Raw genomic sequence first — 20562 nt, 5'->3', positions numbered from 1 at the left:
GAGTTCATATTAAAATGTCAGTATAGGAAACTGAAACCTTATTTGGTAACATACAGTTATAATAGTGGATGCTAATATTAAACATCAAGCAAAAGGTTCATATAATGAGGCCAGCCCCCCCTCTTCGCTTGGTGTAGTATAAGAGCGATATCTCGCTGTGAGCACAGGAGCCCCACCCACCTGCTGTTCAAACCTTCTATTTGCAAGGGGCAGCCAATCAGTAGAAGAGTCATGGCGGCTTGTTTTAGGTAGATGACTTTGCCCAGAGTGAAGTAACTGAAAACTGTGATCAAGAACAGGGAGTTTGGGGAGAAAAACGGACAACTGCTAGAGAAAGGACTGCTGTGAAAACACAAGTAAGGACTAATATATTTTAAGACTACTTAAACATAAACTGAGGGAGGAAAGTGTGCACATCGCTTGTACATTGACACAGCGTGAGCTAAATAATGTCGGTGATATAATGGATGTAGCCCCATCTTCCTGCACCAGTCCACAACAAAGTGCATCCAAAGTGTAGTCCCTTTTCTAAATCACAAGACTTAAAAACACATGTTTTTAAATGGAGCATGAAATTATTTTAAGCACACATAATAGCTCTGTAAACTCTGCCCAGGTCGTTGTTTAATTTGAAAAACTACTGTGCTCTGTGTCTTCTGTATAAAGTAAGTAAATGCTCCTGTAACCAAAGCTTACCTGTAGTCTTCTGCTAAGCTGGTAATCATCTTAATTACAGTATCGTTAGAGAGTAATAATGTGTAACAGAACAGAAACTGATGAGGGAACGGGTACTGTTGTTCAGCACAGCTCACCAAGTTATGCAGAAACCTGTTGGTGTTTTTTACTTTTTAGATCTGCCAGATCGTCTTTTATGTCCGCTCAAATTATGGTTGTCCAAAGTAAACTATACATATCTACAATTTTTTTCACAAATCATTATCTACCTTTCATGTACTAAATTTAGTGCTAGTTTTAACAACCCCGCATGTTTACTTGTTCTTCCATGACCAGCTAATGTGTTTACTTTATTTTTAATGGGAGGGGCTGCAGAAACCAAAACACTCAACTTTGCCGAGAAACACGTGATCTCATATCTGTGCTCTGATTCGCTAAACAGCCTGTCAATCATCCTGAAAGGTGTGTCCAGATGAGAGTTTTGTGGTCGAAGGAGACTCCGCTGAACACAGAGGAGAAACACACGCTGAAGGAAAATGTCTTCAGTTCCTGACGGGAAGAAACTCATCCGTAGTCCCAGCGGCCTTCGCATGGTTCCGGAAAACGGCGCCTTTAGCAGTCCTTTCTCGCTGGACGAGCCGCAGTGGGTCCCGGACAAAGAGGTGAGACAAGCGTCGGATTTGGTTTGACAGCGACAAGCGATCACAGCCGTGCAAACACGAGAAGCTTAACTAAGGCTTTCCGGTTGTAGTTTCCAAAATAAAATCACCTCTCTGTTAAACTAGTGGGAATAAAATTGTAAAGTAAGAGTCTAGTGGTAGCTTTAGCTGTAGTTTTGATGATGTTGTATTTTATTCATTGTAGTACAACTTGAGAAAAAAAAAATTTGTGCGCTGTTTTTTGTTTTTATAATCCTGACAGCAAAAGTCACTGGACTATTTTCAAAAGGAAAATACAAGGAAACATTCAAAATTAACAAATATTTACATTTTACATTAGAATAGTGATTGTTTGGGCCTTTAAAATGTAAGACCCTGTTTCAACTTATCAGTGATAATCACATGGTGTTTAAATAGCTGCTTTTATTTGAACGATAGTTCAAGGACCAGATATATTTATCAAAGCGTGTGGGCGTAGTAAATATTTCTTTTTAATTTGTTTTTTATTGTTATTTCATACAATCAGTGCTTTTCAGATTAATTTGCGTATTTATTCTGAGTACATCCAGTACAGATGGTCACTATATGATGATCCTATCCATCTTGAAAAATACAGTAACAGTATAATGACAGATTCAAAATAGAAATATTTAAAAATAATAAATGCACAGTTGATGATAATAATCTAAGATGCATCTATCCGATCCTTTAATGTTGTTAACTTTAATAAGTCAGTTTTTAGAACAGTAGGTCTAAATATGTCTATTAAATTATTAAAAACAACACATCTTCTTATCTGTTGCTGTAATATTTCTAAATGTTTCTTTGCTCAGCCATTGGTTAATTGTTTGGTTTAAAAGTCGTGACTGGGTGGGTTATACTATCACACCTAAAAACTACAGCTCGACTCTAAATTCAAACTCTAGTCTTTCGGTCGTGCGCTGTGATAGGCTTTTATTTTTTGTAGTGAAACGGCTCTACATCCGGCTTACATCCTGCTGACTGCGGCGAGCTTGACGGCGCTCCGGACATCGCAGTTGGCCGCTGGACTGGGCGTTGCAGGCTGTCACGGCCAGCCTGGCAGCAAACGGAGCTTGTTAGCTAGTTAACAGCTACAACTAGCGGCAAACTTAATTGTAGCGTTTGTCCGCGTCACAGTGACGAGACCCCTCTGGTTGTGTGCGTGTTTGACTACCAGCACGTAGGTTAGCTAACCAGCAGTAGGAGCTAGCCCTTCGTGCCTCGAAGGCTGTAGTTTTACAGTGCAGTAAAACTACAGCAGGACACACAAAGACTGTCTGTCTGTGAAAATGTAAACTCTGGCTGCACACAGGGACACTTTGACCAGACTGGCAAAGTTAATCATTTACTATTTGCTGACCTCAGCCTTCAGTTCTTTAATAAGAGGAGCAGGAATTAAAAACAAGCCTGGCACTAATTACAAACCCATATCTTCTGATCTGCCAGTGATAAATCATAAGTTTGATGGTTTAATGAACAGTTACCACTTGTCAGTAATGACCATAAGACACAAGAGCCATTGACACATACTATTTTTATACCGTTATTATTTACACATACAGCTGCAGATCTATTGTGGCTTGGCTAGCTGCTGATACTTGTGCAAAACTTTAAAGCAGTACTTTAACTGAAAGCTGTCCAGCTCAGCATGTTGTGTAACGTCCTGTTTTTTCCACTCTTCCCGTCTTTCAGTGCCCCAGATGTATGCAGTGCGACACCAAGTTCGACTTCATCAAAAGAAAGGTCTGTTTTGTTTCTGACAATGCGAACTCTGCAGAAAATCTCGACTTCCTGTCAGACTGGACAAACATATGGTGGACAAACCAGCGTTTAGTATAAATGTTTTGTTAAAAAATGTGAGGCTTTCGTTTGTGTTGCGAATGCTTAGATGAGTTACTCCTTCTTGGATCATTTAGTCAGAGCCGTGTGTTGATATTTCCTGCCAGCGTCCACCGACATAACGCTGTAAGCCTCCTGCCACCATTTCATTTTACATCTGTCGAGTTAAAATAATCACCCTTACAAGTGTCTTCAATATTTGCCTCTTTTGCCATTATCAGAGCCAGCTCTAGACTGCTGACTGAAGTCAGTTTCTAGGTCTTGGTTATCTTGAGGTTTTAGCACAGTTTTGATATTTTTAAGCTTCCCGATTCTTTAAAAGTGCAGTGAAGCAGATGTGGTTTTGCTTTGCCTCAGTCTCTTGTAGTCTTGTTGAGAAGTGTTTCTTCATCAGCTCAAAGTCTCTGATTAAAAAACACATTCTGTCCAAAACTGACACACTTACTCAATCAGAGTGCAACAGAAACCCACCAGCACAGAGGTGGATCCCCCAGGAAATCAAGGGCTTCTATTTATTTGTTATCCAGGCCTCAGAGGTCTCAACATTCGATGTAGGCAAGCCAAAAAATTTGGGAACTAATGTAACTCATGACTCACCAAAATCAGTGATGTGGAAATTTACTGGAAATTGCTCTGATAATAGAAAAAAATAGACGTAACAACTTTGTACCTCCAAAGTCTGCACAATATCCATTATACATGTTATAATAAACTTTATTAATTAGTAGTGGGATCTGTTACCGTACAAATTAATACAGGAGCGAATGTGTTCGACTGCAGTCAAACTGGAATAAAACAAGGAAAGTGGACTCTTCTATATTGTTTAGAAACTGTTATTTGAAACCATTAAACACATTTTATGCTAAAAACTTTAGAGTATAAGGATATCCTCCATAGTTGTTTAACGTTACATAAAAGAAGTTGTCCCTATTATCATGTTTAGTAATTTGCAGATAATGTCTTTTGTTTCCATATAAAAAAGTAGGAGAAGTGCTGTGTCCTCATCAGAAATGAAATCATATCTACTTGTTTTGTTTAAATTGTATACTCTACTGTAAGCTGTAGGACATACTGTGACTGAGAGTGAGTCAGGCACACAGTTGGGGGTGTAATAGGAGTTCTGATTGGTTGGAAACGGTGCTGTATCTCAGCCAGATTGTTTTGAGATTTCCTGAGAACGTCTGAAGTGCCTAACACAGACATCCTAACCCTGACAATCGGCCAGGCAATCAGACTGTCTTGTGTTGTCTCCCACAGCACCACTGCCGGCGGTGCGGCCGGTGTTTCTGTGATAAATGCTGCAGTAAGAAAGTGCCGCTGCAACGCATGTGTTTTGTTGATCCGGTGCGGCAGTGCGCCGAGTGCAGCCTGGTCTCCCAGAAAGAGATGGAGTTTTACGACAAGCAGCTCAAAGTGCTTCTGGGAGGTGAGGACTCTCATACTTTAAAAAAAGGCTTAGATCCAGAGCGTCTGCCTGGGTTTTGTTTTCCTGTAATCATGCTTCGACACATTGACTCCATGCAGAAAGCCGGAATATGATCAAAGTAATTTCTGAATTAATCTTATCAGTCCCTTCCTGGTAATCCTGTTGATTGTGGGACAGTGTGCAGCTATAAATACACAGCAACAGTGTGGCTCCTTATCAAGAATCCATCAGCAGCCTGGAGTGTAGAGGAACAGCCGGCTGCACGTTTGGAGTTTGTGTGTGTTTGTATCAAAGGCTCAGTATGAAGGAAAGAAAGAAATAAAGATGAAGAGCTCGAGCAGCAAACACTGCCATACTTTGTTTTCTCCTCCTGTTTGACAAATGAGCCACTGACTTGGAAACAGTCCTCAGGTTTTCACTCTCCACTCTCGTGATGCCTTTGTTAGTGTCTGAAATGTGTTTATGTCCGCCGTAACAGGAGGCACCTTTGTTGTCACTTTGGGAACGTCGGAGAAGTCTGAAACCATGACGTGTCGCCTCTCCAACAATCACAGGTTAGCTCTTCTTTAAGTCCGCACATACTTGACATACCAAATATTTACTTTACCTGAATTACAAAAAGCTACCTGTCACATCTGGCCATGTTGTTTTTTTCCCTTCTATGAAATGTCTCCGTCTGCAAATTAGGCTGCCAGCTGAACAGGATCAAATATGTCCGCTGCAGTCTTAGGAAACATAAATAACATCTGTACTAGAGATGGCACGATACCACTTTTTTATGTCCGATACCGATACCGATATCATAAATTTGGATATCTGCCGATACCGATATGAATCCGATATAATGTTTTTTTAATCAACAAAACTGTTTTTTAAAATATCTTGCTGCATTTTGCAAGTCTGCAAGTTCATACTCAAGTTTAAAACAACAACTACACTAAAGCTATTCTGTTATACCTGTATACAAAAAAAATATTTCATAGTTCAGCAATACTGATCAATCTAATAAACTTAAACCTACACCATCCTCCCTATTCTGGTATTTTAAAGAGTACTTAGCGTAAATATTAAGCAACCTAACTAATAGGGTTCCAACTCCCAGCAACAACAAAAATAAATAAATAAAAAATGGGGAACCACCCCTCACGCTCCACCTCATGATGCTTAATCAACGTAATCAACCTTAATTTGATGCAGTGTGAAAAAAATGCACAGAAATCAATTATTTTTCAAGAAATATTAAATAGATTCAACATCTTTCTTCAACAAAATTGCAGACTGCACAGATGGTACCTTCCCAAAGGAAAAAGTACTATAGCTTACTAGGGTATATATATTAGACTTAATAGTCACTATATACAGTAATGGACTTCTATTCATTTTACATCAAATTAAAACTTTGGGTGTCAGATAATTATTTATTAAAAGCTCGACATTTTAAATGAGAATAAGAAAGAAAAGTATGTCTTTGTGCCCCCTTTTCCCAGTTAATGCCCTATCGGCCCCCCTGGCTAAACTTTGCTAGATCCGCCCCTGCACAGTTACCAGCGTCAGCTACGTAGAAAAAGATCCTCGAGTAGAAAGTAATATTAAATACATTCTAACAACAGCTGATCAAGCTTAAACGTGCTGCTGTTGTTCAGCCGCTGGTTTCCTCTTTCTGGTGCAAAGTGGGCCAAAAACAAACTAGAGACACGGACTCGCGACAGAAAAGCCGATCAGCTGATCATTAAGCAGTTTCACGATTGAAGTAGCAGCCGGAGAGCGAGAGGCAGTCGCTTGTTAAGCTTAACGCAGGAATGCTTTACAAACATTCAGAGATGGACTTACACACTTGCTTTACTTCTCTCGGGGATAACTTTGTCGGAGATGAAATGCCAGGTTGCTAGCGAAGCTCCACATGCTATCCAGACCACCGACAGGTCCCGCATGCCACAGCTGCTCTATCACGTGATGCATACTGCTCCGACGTGCTAACGTTCTGAGGCGAGTTACGGCGTGTTGCAAGTTTTGTGAGGTGCTTTCGTGATATTTAATGGATCGGATTACATTTTTTATTTTTCTCCGATATCCGATCCAGTAATTTAGGTCAGTATCGGACCGATACCGATACGTAATATCGGATCGGTCCATCTCTAATCTGTACACAACAAATAAGTACTTCAGTTTTAACAGTTGTCCTCGAGGGGGGGAAAGGGGAATGCATTTGAATGTTTTTGTTATAAAGAAGAGTGGATAGCATAGATTCAGATCTTACATTAGCTCATAAAATAACGAGAATACTTATAATTAATATTAAAAAAAACAAACAGTTTTATTTGCACCAGTTTTTGGTAAGCTGTCTGTCTCTGACCTGAACGTCAGATATCTGTTCCTCGATGGTGAAAGCCACTTTGAGGTTGAGCTGTCTCGGATCTCCAGCATGCAGATTTTGACAGATGGGACAAGTCCAGGAGGTGAGTGTGTGAAATAAAATTGTGTTACAAGTAAGCATATATATGCGTGTGTGTGTTTAATTTTTTGAGCACCTTTCTCTCTGTTTCTTTCTCCCGTTTCCTCCTCGAGATGTTGTCACTAACTGATAAATTTCTGTTTTTTCTAAACTAACAAACGTTCTTTTCTCTGCTGCTTTGGCCGCCCGGTGCTTCTTCCTCCGGGCTCAGAGAATGACATTCACACTTACACCAGTCTACTGGACAGTCACTTTATCTCTGAAGGTTAGCTTTCATTTGCTTTACAGTGTCCGTCTGTCAACAGTTCCTCATCGATGTCGCTGCATTTCTGCATGTTTCCCACATCAGCTTTCTTTCTTTTCAAGGAAGCTGCCTGAAAATGGAGCGTCTGATACATCTGCGGTTCCTTTTTTTTATCACTGGGTCCCCGAAGCATCTCAGAGGAAACTGAAATGCCAAACATTTCAGTTTGTTACTCTGATCATGATTAATATCCTAAGCAGCCTGATTAACCGATTCATTTGGCAGAAATTCAGTTGATGAGTAGTCATTCATCAGTCGCCAAAATAATCAGACGGTTCACTCTGAAGGTCTTTCAGGGATACATGTGGGCTATTTCTTTATCATTTCTTTACAAACTGGGCAGGAAAAGCTTCCGAGTTGATTTCATGCTGCAAAACAAATCCACACACTGGTGAGCGGCGAATGATCACAGGATCGTTTCCATGGTAAAGAAACTTTTGCATAATGCTCCATCAAATGGTCAATGGGCATGTCAGGATTCAAGTGTATTACAAGGACAAATCATGTGGGCAAAGTTTCAGCAGAAGGTGCAAGCCAATTAGAAAGACTGTAAAAATGCATTGATAAAGGCCTGTGAGGTATAGGAAGTGTATAGCTTGACTTGGTGTCCTAACAGCTCTTAACAGAACAGGTGCACAGCAGCCCAAAACATACTATGAAAGCACCCAGAGAATTTGAGTTTTCACTCATTAATAGAAAAATCCCCTCAGCTGAATGAGTTGATGAATGCTACAATGCTCATAAACATGATTTCCATTAGAGAGATGAGTTCGATGCTTTTGGGACACTGAACCTCGACTGTTGCATGTTTCCTGACTGGAGCATGAAATCATTTCATCATCAGTGTCGTCACGTGCATTTCCATTAGTGTTTGCCTTATATTGTTTTAAAACCGTCGTCTGTTTCTGTCCTGAGTTTACACTCTTCTAGTTTCTGACATATGTTAAATCTCATTTGAAAGGGTCCAAGGCTCAGTAGAACTGTGATTTCATGGGGAAAAGGGATATGTAGTGACTTAATTTGTGTGTCAGACTATGTGTACAACTTGATGTTTGCATGAAAAAAACTAAAATGACCTTTTTTAAAGTTGCTTTTTTTGTTGTTTGACTCAAAGAATACAGTTTACTTAACAGACAGAGGATGTCTTTCAGTCATTTTTTAAATATATATATATATGTGTGTGTGCGTGCGTGCGTGCGTGCGTGCGTGCGTAGGAGGGTCAAGAGCCAGTGGAATGCTACTCCATTACAAGCCGATGGGCTCTCAGGATGTCCAGCAGCTCCGCATGGAGGCAGCAGATGATAAGAAGGTGGCTTCATTATGGTTGTCTGCAATGCACAAGGTAAAAAAATAAGCAGCACACCTAAGACGGTCCATGCAGTGCAGATAGGTAACAGTTGCCCAGCCCACTTAAAGTGCCTAAAAATGGTTGGAGAGGAGTGAAAATGATTTATTATGCTGGAAATAAAGAATTGTGCTAGCATAAAATCAGGTCAGGGACACAAAAGAGTCCCTCCCTACAACAGACACTGCTTTATGTCCTTTATTCACACACTGGTCCTTGCCATCACCAGTGTGTGAATGGGTGGATGACTGAATGTCTAAAGCGCTTTGGGGTCCTTAAGGACTAGTAAAGCGCTATACAAATACAGGCCATTTACCATCTAAATAATAAGTAAAACAATCAAAACAGAGTTTTGATTCATGCATCAAGTTGTAGTCCCACAGATAATCGCCTCAAATGTAAGCTTATCAGAAGTGAAGTTTTGAATTTATTACTGTAAGCTGAATGTTTTGGTTTGTCAGTCATGCAGAGAAGTTTCTGCATCTAATATTCAGCTATGAGTTTAATTAGTTACACATTTTTCTACATTTTTGGGTTGCAGAGAATAATATGGCTCTGAATAAGCACCTCTTCATGTTTTCTTGATGTTTTTCTGTTTCATGGTGTCATTGAAATGCTTCTCATTAATATGGTCAGTCAGCCTTATTGCAAACATTTGATAAAAACATGGTGACGTGCTAAATAACAGATCAAAAGGCAGAACAAAGGACAGCTCAGGCTGATTATAGTGCTGTGGAGCAAAGTCTGGAAAGGTGGATGTAGTATCATAACCTGTCCAGTGGCGCCCCCATCAGGCCAGAGCTTACACTTATTTATTTTACATGTTTTTACATTTTATTTAATTTTTTGGCTAAAAAAGCCATCAGTCTCACACAGCACTAGGGATGGGTATCGTTTAGGTTTTATCCGATACCGGTGCCAAATCGGTACTTTTGAAACTGTGCCGGTGCTCAAACCGGTGCTTAAAGAATGGAGAACACAAAATTGGTCCAAAAACCTCTCATGTTCAGCTGTTTTTTGTAAAAATATAACAATGTTAGCCTTTTCTGCAGCTATGGGGCGTATATGGTATCACTCTTGGCTGGAAGCAGTGCTTAAACAATGGGAAAAAACACAAACTTTGTCCTAAACCTCTCATGTTTAACTGTTTTCCACTTTTTCTTTGGTCATTTTAGCCTTTTTAGCCAGGGTGAAGGGAGTATCTGCCATCAAACAAGAGGACAGCCGCATGTAGCTATGATGATGTTTGCTAGTTCACCTTACATGCATTAATGTAATAACGTGGTTAGCCTACTCAACGTAAATTAGCTACTCACGCAGAGAAGAACGGCTGCTGCCACCATCATCCGTCATCATTTCTGCTACACTGGCAGGGCTAGGGGCCAGGACTCTCCTCTTCGTGTTTTTGGGGGATGTTGCATAACAGGCAACCCACCCGCAGTAGATGCGCTCGGTGTGAGGTCTCGCAGCAAGCTATCAAATACAGCGCATTTCTGGGCTTTTAAAAAAAAAAAAGCCCGCTATGCGTCGCCAGGTATTTCATCGGATTTGAGGTGTTACCTCCTTTGACAGTATCACAGTATCAGCCATAGCTGGACTGGCCATCGGGCATACCGGGCATTTGCCCGGTGGGCCGCTGGCGATTTTTTGTTTTTATGGGCCGATGGATTTTTTTTTGTTTTGTTTTTTTTAGGAAGGGTATATATAATGAAAGGTGTTGGATTGGCCAATTGGTCATGATCGACTCTGGGCTGGACCAATTACAGCCGAGGAGGCTGGATGCACCCTCCCCCTTGTTTAGCAATCACGTGATTTTCGCGCATTGCATGCCGGGAACTCGTGGCAAAACAATCCAAGTACCGCATCAAATGCAAACATTTGCAGCACCGCAAAACGTTCATTCTCCGGTTCCAATACCTTCTTTTTTTTCTTTGCCGCACAAAAAAGGAATGTACAAAACAAAAGGAGAACAATGCCGGTCCGTACAAAGACAGACTCGACGAAAAGACAAAGAAAAGATACGAGGAAAAAATCAAAGGAGTGAAAGAGTGGACAAAAGACGTCAGCGTGCTGCCCAACTTTCACCACGCTCAGATTTATAATTATACGCTTCTTGGAGTGAGTGCATACACTCATGAAGTTTAGTAACTTCAGGTCACTGCAACAAGCCCAGGTACAGTTTACCGACGGATGGGTGCAGGACCTTGAAACGCACCGTGTAGAACGAAAGACTATTGTACATATCATAAGTTTACCAGTCTCACAAATCGTCTTCATAAATACACATTCATTAACAGTTTATTAATAGGACCTTTGAGCTCAACGGTAATTAATTAGTAGTGGAAATAATTTCTGGTAGTGTAACAGTGTTTATGTGGTATTATTCCACTTGCCACAAATATCAGTGTAATGGGGAAACAGCGCCCCCCCTCTCGGTGTGGCTGGCTGCAGTAATCGCTGCCAGTCTGCCGTAGCCATACGAGAGGTGAGTTGTATTGTTCCGCACACAATATAGCTAAGTAGTACAGACACATAAAACATGTTTGATTAGCTGAAGAGCACCGAGTGTAATAAGTGCTTAGTGGACACATGTCCAACACCAGTTTTATGTACTTTTCATTTGTTTATTAATGTGTGAAACTGTATGCTAAAGCGGAATGCTAATGAGATGTTCTGCCGTAGTGTGCTGTGCGGAGTGGTGTGTGGCGAGCCTGTGCACTGATAATACACCGTTGTTTCCATTCAGGAAATAAAGTGGCAACGATCGATCAGAGACTCCTTGTCTTTTTAAAAACACTACACAACGCAGAGTCGAGGAGTCTGTTTGGGCCGAACTGTTGCAGCGGGATGAAGCAGAAACCGGTTACAGTAGCATTACAGAAATGTAGCAGTGACAATAATATTGTATGTTGTAATCGCAATGGACAATTAGTGATACAAAACAACTGTTTTATCTTGTGAATAAAAGTATATGGTTTTGTCAGTGTACCATGGTTATAACAGAAGCGAAACGCAATATTGTGTCAGGACAATTCACTATTTATGCACAATAAACAAAGGAGCATAGCGCGACAATTTCTGTTCAGCGCCAGACTTGCTTGTAATCTATATCACCAATTATGTTAAGAAAAATGACGCATTAACTACTACAAAACTCTGACCTTTGTGGGAATGCTTGGATCAGACTAACATGTGAGCTGGAGTGTTCTGAGATGTTATATTTGGTATATCCAGACCAGAGATGGGCAGTAACGCGTTATTTGTAACGCGTTACTGTAATCCGATTACTTTTTTCAAGTAACGAGTAAAGTAAGGGATTACTATTGCAAAAACGGTAATTAGATTACCTTTACTTTCCCGTAGGAACGCTGCGTTACTGCGTTACTAAAACCGTGAATCTTTTGCGAGAATGTCTCACGACAGTGACATAAGCCAGTGCTCCGTTAGTGACAACAGCTGTGTGCAGATCAACAGTGGATCACATATCGAGTGCAGAGAGAGTATGAGCGTGCAGCGTTTAAAGTGTGGAAGTACTGACCTTACTTTGAGTTTGATTCCATAAAAAGTGACAAAAACATTAGTGTCCGCTGTGCGTGGGAAGAAAACTTCTTTTTACAGCAAAAAAAACCCTAAACTTCCAAGCAAGCACCGAGTAGCTACGATGTAATGGGAAACTCACAGAACTGCCATATCCTTCCACTGACCGCAGCACACCTGCACCAGGGTAAACCTCCGCCTACCCAACTCCTGCTTTACAGGTGAAAATAGAGCAACAGGACCGCTGAGTCTTTGACTTTATTTATTTTCTGCTGTGTTTTACTTGCATCTATTTGAAAGACTGAGTGTAAACACACAAAATATTTTATTTTATGTGCTGGAATGTGCAGAAAATAGGTTTAAATGTTAAACTAATTTCTTCCAGTCAGAGAATGTTGCATATAATTAAATTTTTGCTTGATGCATAAAGTTAAAAGATTAAAACTAATAAAACAAGTTAAAAAGAGACTTTTCCATTTGATTACATTTTGTATGATGGATTATGTAGAAAAAGTAGAACTGGGCTGAAAGCTCTATCGCTTTATCACCTCTTCAGGTTGTAAATCGTGTTTTTAAAAAGTAACTAAGTAACTAAGTAATTAATTACTTTTGAAAATAAGTAATCAGTAAAGTAACGGGATTACTTTTTGGGGGAGGTAATCAGTAATTAGTTACTGATTACTTTTTTCAAGTAACTTGACCAACACTGATCCAGACCATCCGTCGGCTCTTACTTCGGAAACATGGCTTAAAAATTTTCACTTCAACGACGTAATCCGATAAAAAAAAACGATCTCTTTACCCATCGGCTTCCCGTGGCTGTCATGCGACCGGCTATTGCAGTTAATAATACAACAGCTTCTTGCCATTTTTTGGGTTTCTTTTTATCGCTGTGTAACTGAGTTCAATTGAAAGCCTGCGTGCGCTAGTACCTCTTGCCACAAGTTCCCAGAATCCTTTGCGGTTTTATCCCTGAATGACGTCACATTTCAATCTTTATCCTGGTGGGCCGGTCTCTAGTCAAAATGCCCGGGCCGATTTTTTGTCCCAGTCCAGCCTTGGTATCAGCTTAAAGCACTTGTTGCTGCTGAGTTTGCATATTTTGCTGTGAAGTACAGCCAGACTTTTGACCGCTTCGCCTTGGACATTTTTAATCTGTAGCTCTGCTCTAACAGAACGTACGTACCTGGCCCCGCCTACTATCCTCGGAAACGTAAAATGATTGGCTAGAAGTGTATCACAGCTCAGGGAAAAAAAAGCACCGAAATAAAGCACCGAAATGTGCGCTGCTTTTCGGTCTGGTTACTACCGTTTATGTCAGAACCGGTGCCATGATGGCACCGGACACCGGTACCCATCCCTACACAGCACTGTAGCTGAATGTGGTCTGTAGCGTGCTTGTTGAGACAAAGCAATAAGAAATCAAGAGCGTTTTTATTTCCAAAACTATGAAACTAACTTTTTCTCTGCCTGTTCTTTCCAACAGGCAGCCAAACTGCTGTACGAAGCTCGAGACCAGTGAGGACCAGAAGCGAAGCTCCAGGCAGCACACACCCAAGTGTTTTGTACCCATCTCGGTCGGGTTTGGTACCCTTTGGATATTATTAACGCCACTTCCTCTTCTGCTTATCTGTCCGATTCCTCATTGGTTCTTGATACCAGTTCCATTCATGGTAATTTTTGCAAATGTTTGTATGAAAAATGACTTTTATTACCTCTATAACCAGTACTTTGTACATAATGTTTACCACAAGTACGCTGCTTGGACCTATTTTTAAACTTTAATTTTTTTTTAAAAGAATTTATTTGACGTTGACTTCATTTAATCCTCTTTTGTTTTAATTCATAAATCAGGGCATGCAGCATTAATGTTTCGACTCAAAAAATATAACAAGAAGAAGAAGGTTTGTTCTTTTTTGCCAATTTAAAATTATTTATAGAATTCATTAGATTTTAATTTAATTTTTTAAAACATTAAACATGTCACAAAATGAGGCATCGCACCTTTTTTATAAACCACCTTCCATGGTTGAATTATGGTGACATTATAACTTTGTTATGCTGCTACAGGAGAAGTGATGAAGTGTGTCCTTGCAGGTTTACTAGGTCACCTTAACAGAGCCAAGCAGGGACTTGGTCATTGAACTGTCCGCAGTAGCCAGATCTTCCACACAGAGCGTCATCACAAGTAGTTTGAAGGACAAATCCACCCTGAAATCCTTTATCGCAGACAGAAAAGCAGCTTTCTGTGATGCTACCGGCACTTCAGGATTCAGCTGTGCTGCATTTCTGGTAATCTCATAATAAGAAAAGGTGTGAACAAACACAGTTGTTCCTGAAATGCCAATAACATCACAGACTTGCATCCAATTTATATGAAAGTAACATTACATGGTGGATTTTTCCTTCAGTGACAGTTCCGTTTAAATGTTGAAAGTTTAGGTGAAATCTTCTTTTTCAGTTATTAGCTGCTTCAAATATTCACAGTCGTACATCTTTAGGCCTTTTTGTCTAAAAACTTCAACTTTTCACTGATTCTAGTGAAGTATACACACAAATACATAAATGCTTTAAATATAGTTTCATGCATTAAAGTTTTGTACAAAATATATTGCTGAATACTCCTACTTTAGCACAAGCTGTGTATGTATTTGCATAATTTTTAAAGCTGAACATATGACTCTAGTTTTTGTAATACTTGTATATTCCTTTTTGCCATTACTCTAAAGCCCCCAAACATTTTTTTTAATCTTTATTTTTGTCATTATTGTGCAGACCAACAAACAGGATGTCAGATCTCAGCTATCCATCAGCCATGTTGAATTGACGGGTCTTTCAGTTAGCAGGTTGTTACTTAGTTATTCTAATCAAAGACATGATGGTTAAAGTGTTGAGCACAAGAAAACTATAATTTTCATTTGCTTTGCAGACAAATTTATATGCTAAAGTACTCTATTTTTAAAGAAGAAGAAACTGAAAGAAGGTGAAACTAAAGGCTGTTTAGTATGTGGCTTTAGTGTTCATAGAAGCCCAGTTTTTACTGTTAAAACAGTTTAAAATGGGGGTAGTTTGGGGAACTTTGGATGAAGCTGTATAAAAATCATTGTCTTAAAAACATTTATTAAGTAATAAGCATGAGCATTGTGACACAAAGTCACATTTTCAGGTGTATGTCATGGTCTTCAGCACAGCGGCAGATACTTACTGTCAAACTTTGAGCATATAATAATAACAGGTCGTCATACTGTAGGCGGCGTATATACCGGATGGCAAATAAATGAACTTCCTGTCAGGAGGAAAACCCTGGAAATAGTCAGTAAAATTAACTTTTAGGTTCTCTTTTTTTAAATAAACTGTGTACTTCATTCTACATCTGAGTTAACGTGTCCGTTAAACGCACAGCAGCTCGTCAGCTGTTAATGTTGTAATGCAAGTACAGTTTGGTGCAGTTTTACAGGCATCTGCGTGTCTTCCTTTTTCCCCAAGCTTGAGGAAAGAAATTAATGGTTTAATAGAGCACAGAACGGGCTAACATTTGGTGAAATGTCTGACCCCCCCCTCCCCCCACTTTACCGCTTGTGAAAATCGCAGTGAAAAAAAATGTTCTCCACCCCAACACACACCCCTTTGTGACAAAGGTTATTTTTATACTCACCTGAGAATTAATGTTGCTGTTATTTGGTTTCATGTTCTTCGAAGAGACGATAGTGAAGTGTTTGTTTGAGACATTTGTGTGTTCCTGCTTTGAAGTATTGTTGTACATTGACAGGGTGTAAAGTTTTCCCATTCAACAGTTGCTGGTGATGAAAACGGGTGTTAATGACTGCACAGTCTACAACAAAAATGATCTTTAGTCATGCATTTCCCCCCCCCAGTACCGCATGTTGCACACTAATGGGATATTATTTTTACTCCTGTGTTAATTTTATTTTATTTTTTTTAAATCTCAGTAACACTCTGAACTGAAACTAATTGGTTCAAGTTTAATCAGTTGAAAACAGATGCACATCTACAGACTTTTGTATCGTTGGCTCAGTGTGCAGCTCTTTCTTTTAAAATGTAATGATTTTATTTTAAGTTCGCACTACATTTAAAATCACCAAGTCAGCCAGTGTTTGTATCTGCACTTTATGGCCACTTTTCCCCTATCAAATCTTTTATTTTGCTCAAAACGCTAAACTGCATCCCTTCGATGGATTTTTCTTTTAATAAAGTCCAGTGTTTTTAAATCTGCTGTGCTGTTGTTATTTGAAAATGGGATTCCTGTATGAGGCGAAGAAATGCTGACCTGGTAGAAGATTTCAAGGCCATCATTCTACATTGACCCAACATTCAAAATAGTTTCCAATCTTCGTAAAATTCATACGTTTGTTTTACCTGCTTAATCCCTGGAGGTAGATACTGGGATTATTATTTTTCCTCCGTTAATGCTGCATTGCCAGAAGTATTCGCTCACCCATCTGAAACATTGAATTCAGGTGTTCCAATCACTTCCATGGCCACAGGTGTATAAAACCAAGCACCTAGGCATGCAGACTTCTACAAACATTTATGAAAGAATGGGAGCTCAGTGAATTCCAGCTTGGTACCATGATAGGTTGACCATCTGTGCAACAAGTCCAGTCATGAAATGTCTTACCTACTAAATATTCCAAACTCAACTGTGAGTGGTGGAAGCAAATGGGAATGACAGCAACAGCCAAGAAGCGGTAGGTCTTATAAAATCACACGACGAGGTTATAGCATAAGCTGAGGCAAATAACAGATCAAGAACAGAGCGCTTCAAGGACCGAGTTTCCATGGCTGAGCAGCTGCGTCCAGTGCAATGCAACGCGTCAGATGCAGTGGTTTAAAGCAGGGGTTCTTAACCTTCTTTTGACCTCGGGCCCCAACTTTTCCACTACAAAGTGCCCCAGGGCCCATTCAGATATTAACTGTATTGAATACATTATTGCTTTTGGTTTGATTTATATTTAATAACTAAATCAAATCGACTTCATTTTAACAGCTAAAACCCATCTTTTCTCTTCATCTGCATTTTTGATCTGAAAGTAGAAACAACTATAACGAGGAGAAATGGAATTTTATAGGTGACAGATTGTTCTTCTGACCAATAAGCTGGAGTCAGAACCTGTGATTTATCCTCCCTGACTATTGAGTGATTTTATATGCTGATGTTATTTTCTTGTTTTGAGTCAAACTAAATTTCTATAGGAACTCTGTGTTAAAGGCTCAATGCACCAAATTGAGTTTTGATAAGAGTTTTTTTTCTCATGCAAGGAAAGACACAAACTGCTCAGAGGGATTAAAGTTAAATGAGCTCATAGCACTACGTTGGCTTTATCAGCCCTGCACAGAACAGATCGGTCTTAGACTCTTTGATTCTCTTAAATAAGTAGAATCTGAAACTGAAGGTTTTAGATTAAATCTGATTCCTAAATTAAGAAGTAAATCTTAAAGAATAATCTAGGTTTGTAATTTGGAACAAAGTTTGGTTAACTAAAACTATCTTGAACTGTGGAGGGTTAAGTGTGACCTTCTTAGCTGCAAACCTAGAACTGGTCTTGTACCTTTTATATCTGCCTTACTGTGACATAAGTGCTGCAAAAGGGTTTTATTTCTCTCTCTCTGTGTCTCTCTCAGTCCCTCTCTCTAAAATATTCATTTTACTTTATTTTCTCTAAATATGATGTAGGTTTGAGTTTTCCCTGCTAAATTGTGATGGTCTGGGAGTCTCCTATGTTCGACCTGCCTGTATGTATGTTTGTTTATGTTTTGTTTTGGCTCCCCTCCCAGTCCCCTGCTTCTTCCTTTAAGTGTGTGTGTGTATTCTAGCGTGCCAGTTTATTTGGGCCCCGTTCTCACCACGCACCTTAACATAAATAATAAACACTTTGATTGAGAAACTGCATTTTGTGTTTACTTTTTTTTTTTTTTTTATCTTTGTCTAATATTTAAATTTGTTTAATGATCTGAAACACTTTTTCACATCAATGTATGCACGTAGAAGTTCTGTTCAAAAACTATGAACAGAAACATTTCAACAATGTGAACCAAATCAAAGAGAAGTAGAGGCATGGCAGTATATGGATGATTCAGATCCACTAACAAACACAAAAACTAAATTTGTACAGGTTTTCTGTATTTTTGTGTGTGCATTTGTTTTTTTGTTTTGTTTTTTACACGAGATAAGAATGTTTCCATACACATACTGAGTGAGGCCCAATGTTTTTCATATGAAAATTGTATCTACTTAGTCCTGCTTATATGTTCCTTACATTGTGCATTCATATCCATGTAGCAATGTTAAGGGTTTAACCAGCCAAAAGGAAACGGTCATGGTTGCAGGGAAATCAGATGTCAAGAGGGAATGTGCCACTCCACCTTGGAAGATGAGGGACAATTCAAACTTTTTATATTTTGTGTTTACTGGTTCTTGGAACATTCAGAGAATATCCTGACCACATTATTGAAGTTTACAGATACAGTACATCTGTATGTGCACAGCTGTGGTCCAGTGGAGCCTCAGCAAGGATGAATACTGTCAGAAACTGAGGTTAGACATGAACCACCTCATGTTGTGTAGCTTTCTGGATGTTATACTTGTTGGACTAAATACTTATTTATTACAGTATACAGTACATAAAATAAAAATTCACATGTTTTATGTAACTAAAATGTTTAATTACGTGGGTTAAAGAAAATACGAACCCCTAACACCTAATGAAATGTTTCTTATATTTTTTTAATGACCACATTTTGTCATATTTATATATTTATTCATTTTCACATTTTCATATTGAGATTTACCTTCACATCTATTACCAAATCTTAATATTTGTATTGTTAAAAATTCTCTCGTTCTGGTTCCAGTCTAGTCTATAAACTTTAATTTACACTAATTTAAACTTTTCGATTGCTCATTGGATAATGAAAATATTCTATCCACCCTATATAACAATAAATTTAGCTTATTGCTCTTTTTTTAAATACACATAGGCTGTTGCTATTGTTTAGCCTAATTGTGGGTTTAAGATTTTTAAGTACGCCCAAATGCAACAGAAAAGTTTGATGTGAAAAAAAAAAACACATGAAGGAAAAACGAAACGGATATGGGACACTTTTATTTTATTATATTTCCTGTTAGTTTGGAAACCGGCGACAGGGGACGTACCATAATACAAATAACCTCGGTGATCATATCTATGGTATAAACTTTTTGTATGAAATATATTTCAATTACTGATAATCTTTCGTCACACAACATATAGTTCACTCAAAATGAATATCAAAAAGGTTCTAAAACTTAATCCTCTGCGCGACCATGATTTGAAATAAATATAATGTTAAGCGCTATATAAATACAGGCCATTTACCATAATGTTGACATAGTAACACCCCTCACGGCAGAGTTGGTCTCGCCCGAGTTCCCTGGGCATCAAACGCACATGTTTTCACGTCGGGTGTGTTGTGTTAAGGATTGTTCCAGCATTAACAGCATTTCTGAAATATCTGTTTGTTGTCACGCTTCTGTTTGCTCTCCAGAGACTACAGTTACAAACAGTGAAGCACCACAGTCAATGAGAAATACTTTCAAATCAGCGTCTGTCGAAAACACTAGAGCCGAGGAGGCTGACTCGTGGCTGCATGCTGCCGCTGACTTCACCAGACTAGAGGTATGAATGCTGTCAGCACACATTATATGTGTGTGTTTGTGTAGCCTTTCGTGACGCTTCTTTATTTCGGATACGCATGACTTCGTGTTGGTATTAGCATGAGTGATCGTTGCAGCGAGTTTGCCGGTAGCAGCGCTGGGCTAGCTTCTCGTTCCTTGTTGTTAACAGCCCCATGTGAACAGTGTGCTGCTCATTCGGCTAACAACAGTATCAATTAATCTAATCAAAATGACACAAAGAGGCGAGACAATTCAGGGACTAGTGAGTCAGCTTGTGCATTGAATAGGCCTCGCTTTTAGGCAAGAAAAGTTAGAAAAACCCGAGTTAGCCGGCGGCTGCTGACCAGTGCCACGTAGCTGGCCGGCTAATGGGAGGAGAGCCGCGAGCAAGTTGTTCACAACCGCTGCAGGAGGCTGCATCATGAAACCAACAAGATGGACTGCCAGTGGGAGAAGCACTACCCTATAGACCTCTGTAATCCGAGTAAAAGTACTGATACGGCGGGGTACAATTCTCTTTTACATGCAATAGCCTCCGGTATTCGAGGGATTACCCTCCCAGGGGGCCACAAGTTAGAGACCACCTGTGTTGTGTTGCGCCCTGCTGACCTCATGCTTGGATTACTGAA

General features: G+C 39.5%; 2 protein-coding genes across 6 annotated transcripts in view; both read left to right on the top strand.

Moving 5' to 3' along the window:
• Nucleotides 1–689: 689 nt before the first annotated feature.
• zfyve21 (zinc finger, FYVE domain containing 21) lies at nt 690–14198 on the top strand. 3 transcript variants are annotated; one of them, XM_026151840.1, is made up of 8 exons: nt 694–1337; nt 3048–3098; nt 4452–4620; nt 5099–5174; nt 6985–7076; nt 7284–7337; nt 8591–8718; nt 13745–14198. In XM_026151840.1, exons 1-8 carry the CDS (start codon nt 1212–1214, stop codon nt 13778–13780), a joined length of 732 nt encoding a protein of 243 aa, XP_026007625.1. In that variant the 5' UTR covers nt 694–1211; the 3' UTR covers nt 13781–14198. The 3 variants fall into 3 exon arrangements, with proteins under 3 accessions (XP_026007627.1, XP_026007625.1, XP_026007626.1); XM_026151842.1 differs by lacking the exons at nt 8591–8718; nt 13745–14198 and adding an exon at nt 7439–8512 and having other exon boundaries at nt 690–1337; XM_026151841.1 differs by lacking the exon at nt 7284–7337 and having other exon boundaries at nt 695–1337.
• A 2605-nt stretch (nt 14199–16803) lies between these two features.
• The window catches only part of LOC113012693 (transcription factor IIIB 90 kDa subunit-like), a 134642-nt gene continuing 130883 nt past the window's right edge, over nt 16804–20562 (top strand). The window contains exons 1-2 of one of the 3 annotated variants that reach the window (XM_026152993.1): nt 16804–16967; nt 19804–19934. The gene's annotated coding sequence lies outside the window, so the exon portion shown is untranslated. Of the gene's footprint in view, nt 16968–19656; nt 19935–20562 lie in introns of those variants that run through there. The other 2 variants (XM_026152992.1, XM_026152994.1) reach the window with 2 other exon arrangements.

The sequence above is a fragment of the Astatotilapia calliptera genome, chromosome 19 (genome assembly GCF_900246225.1).
Source record: "Astatotilapia calliptera chromosome 19, fAstCal1.2, whole genome shotgun sequence".
NCBI lineage: Eukaryota > Metazoa > Chordata > Actinopteri > Cichliformes > Cichlidae > Astatotilapia > Astatotilapia calliptera.
The sequence above is the reverse complement of the archived record's forward strand: the minus strand, read 5'-3'. Positions and strand labels throughout refer to the sequence as shown.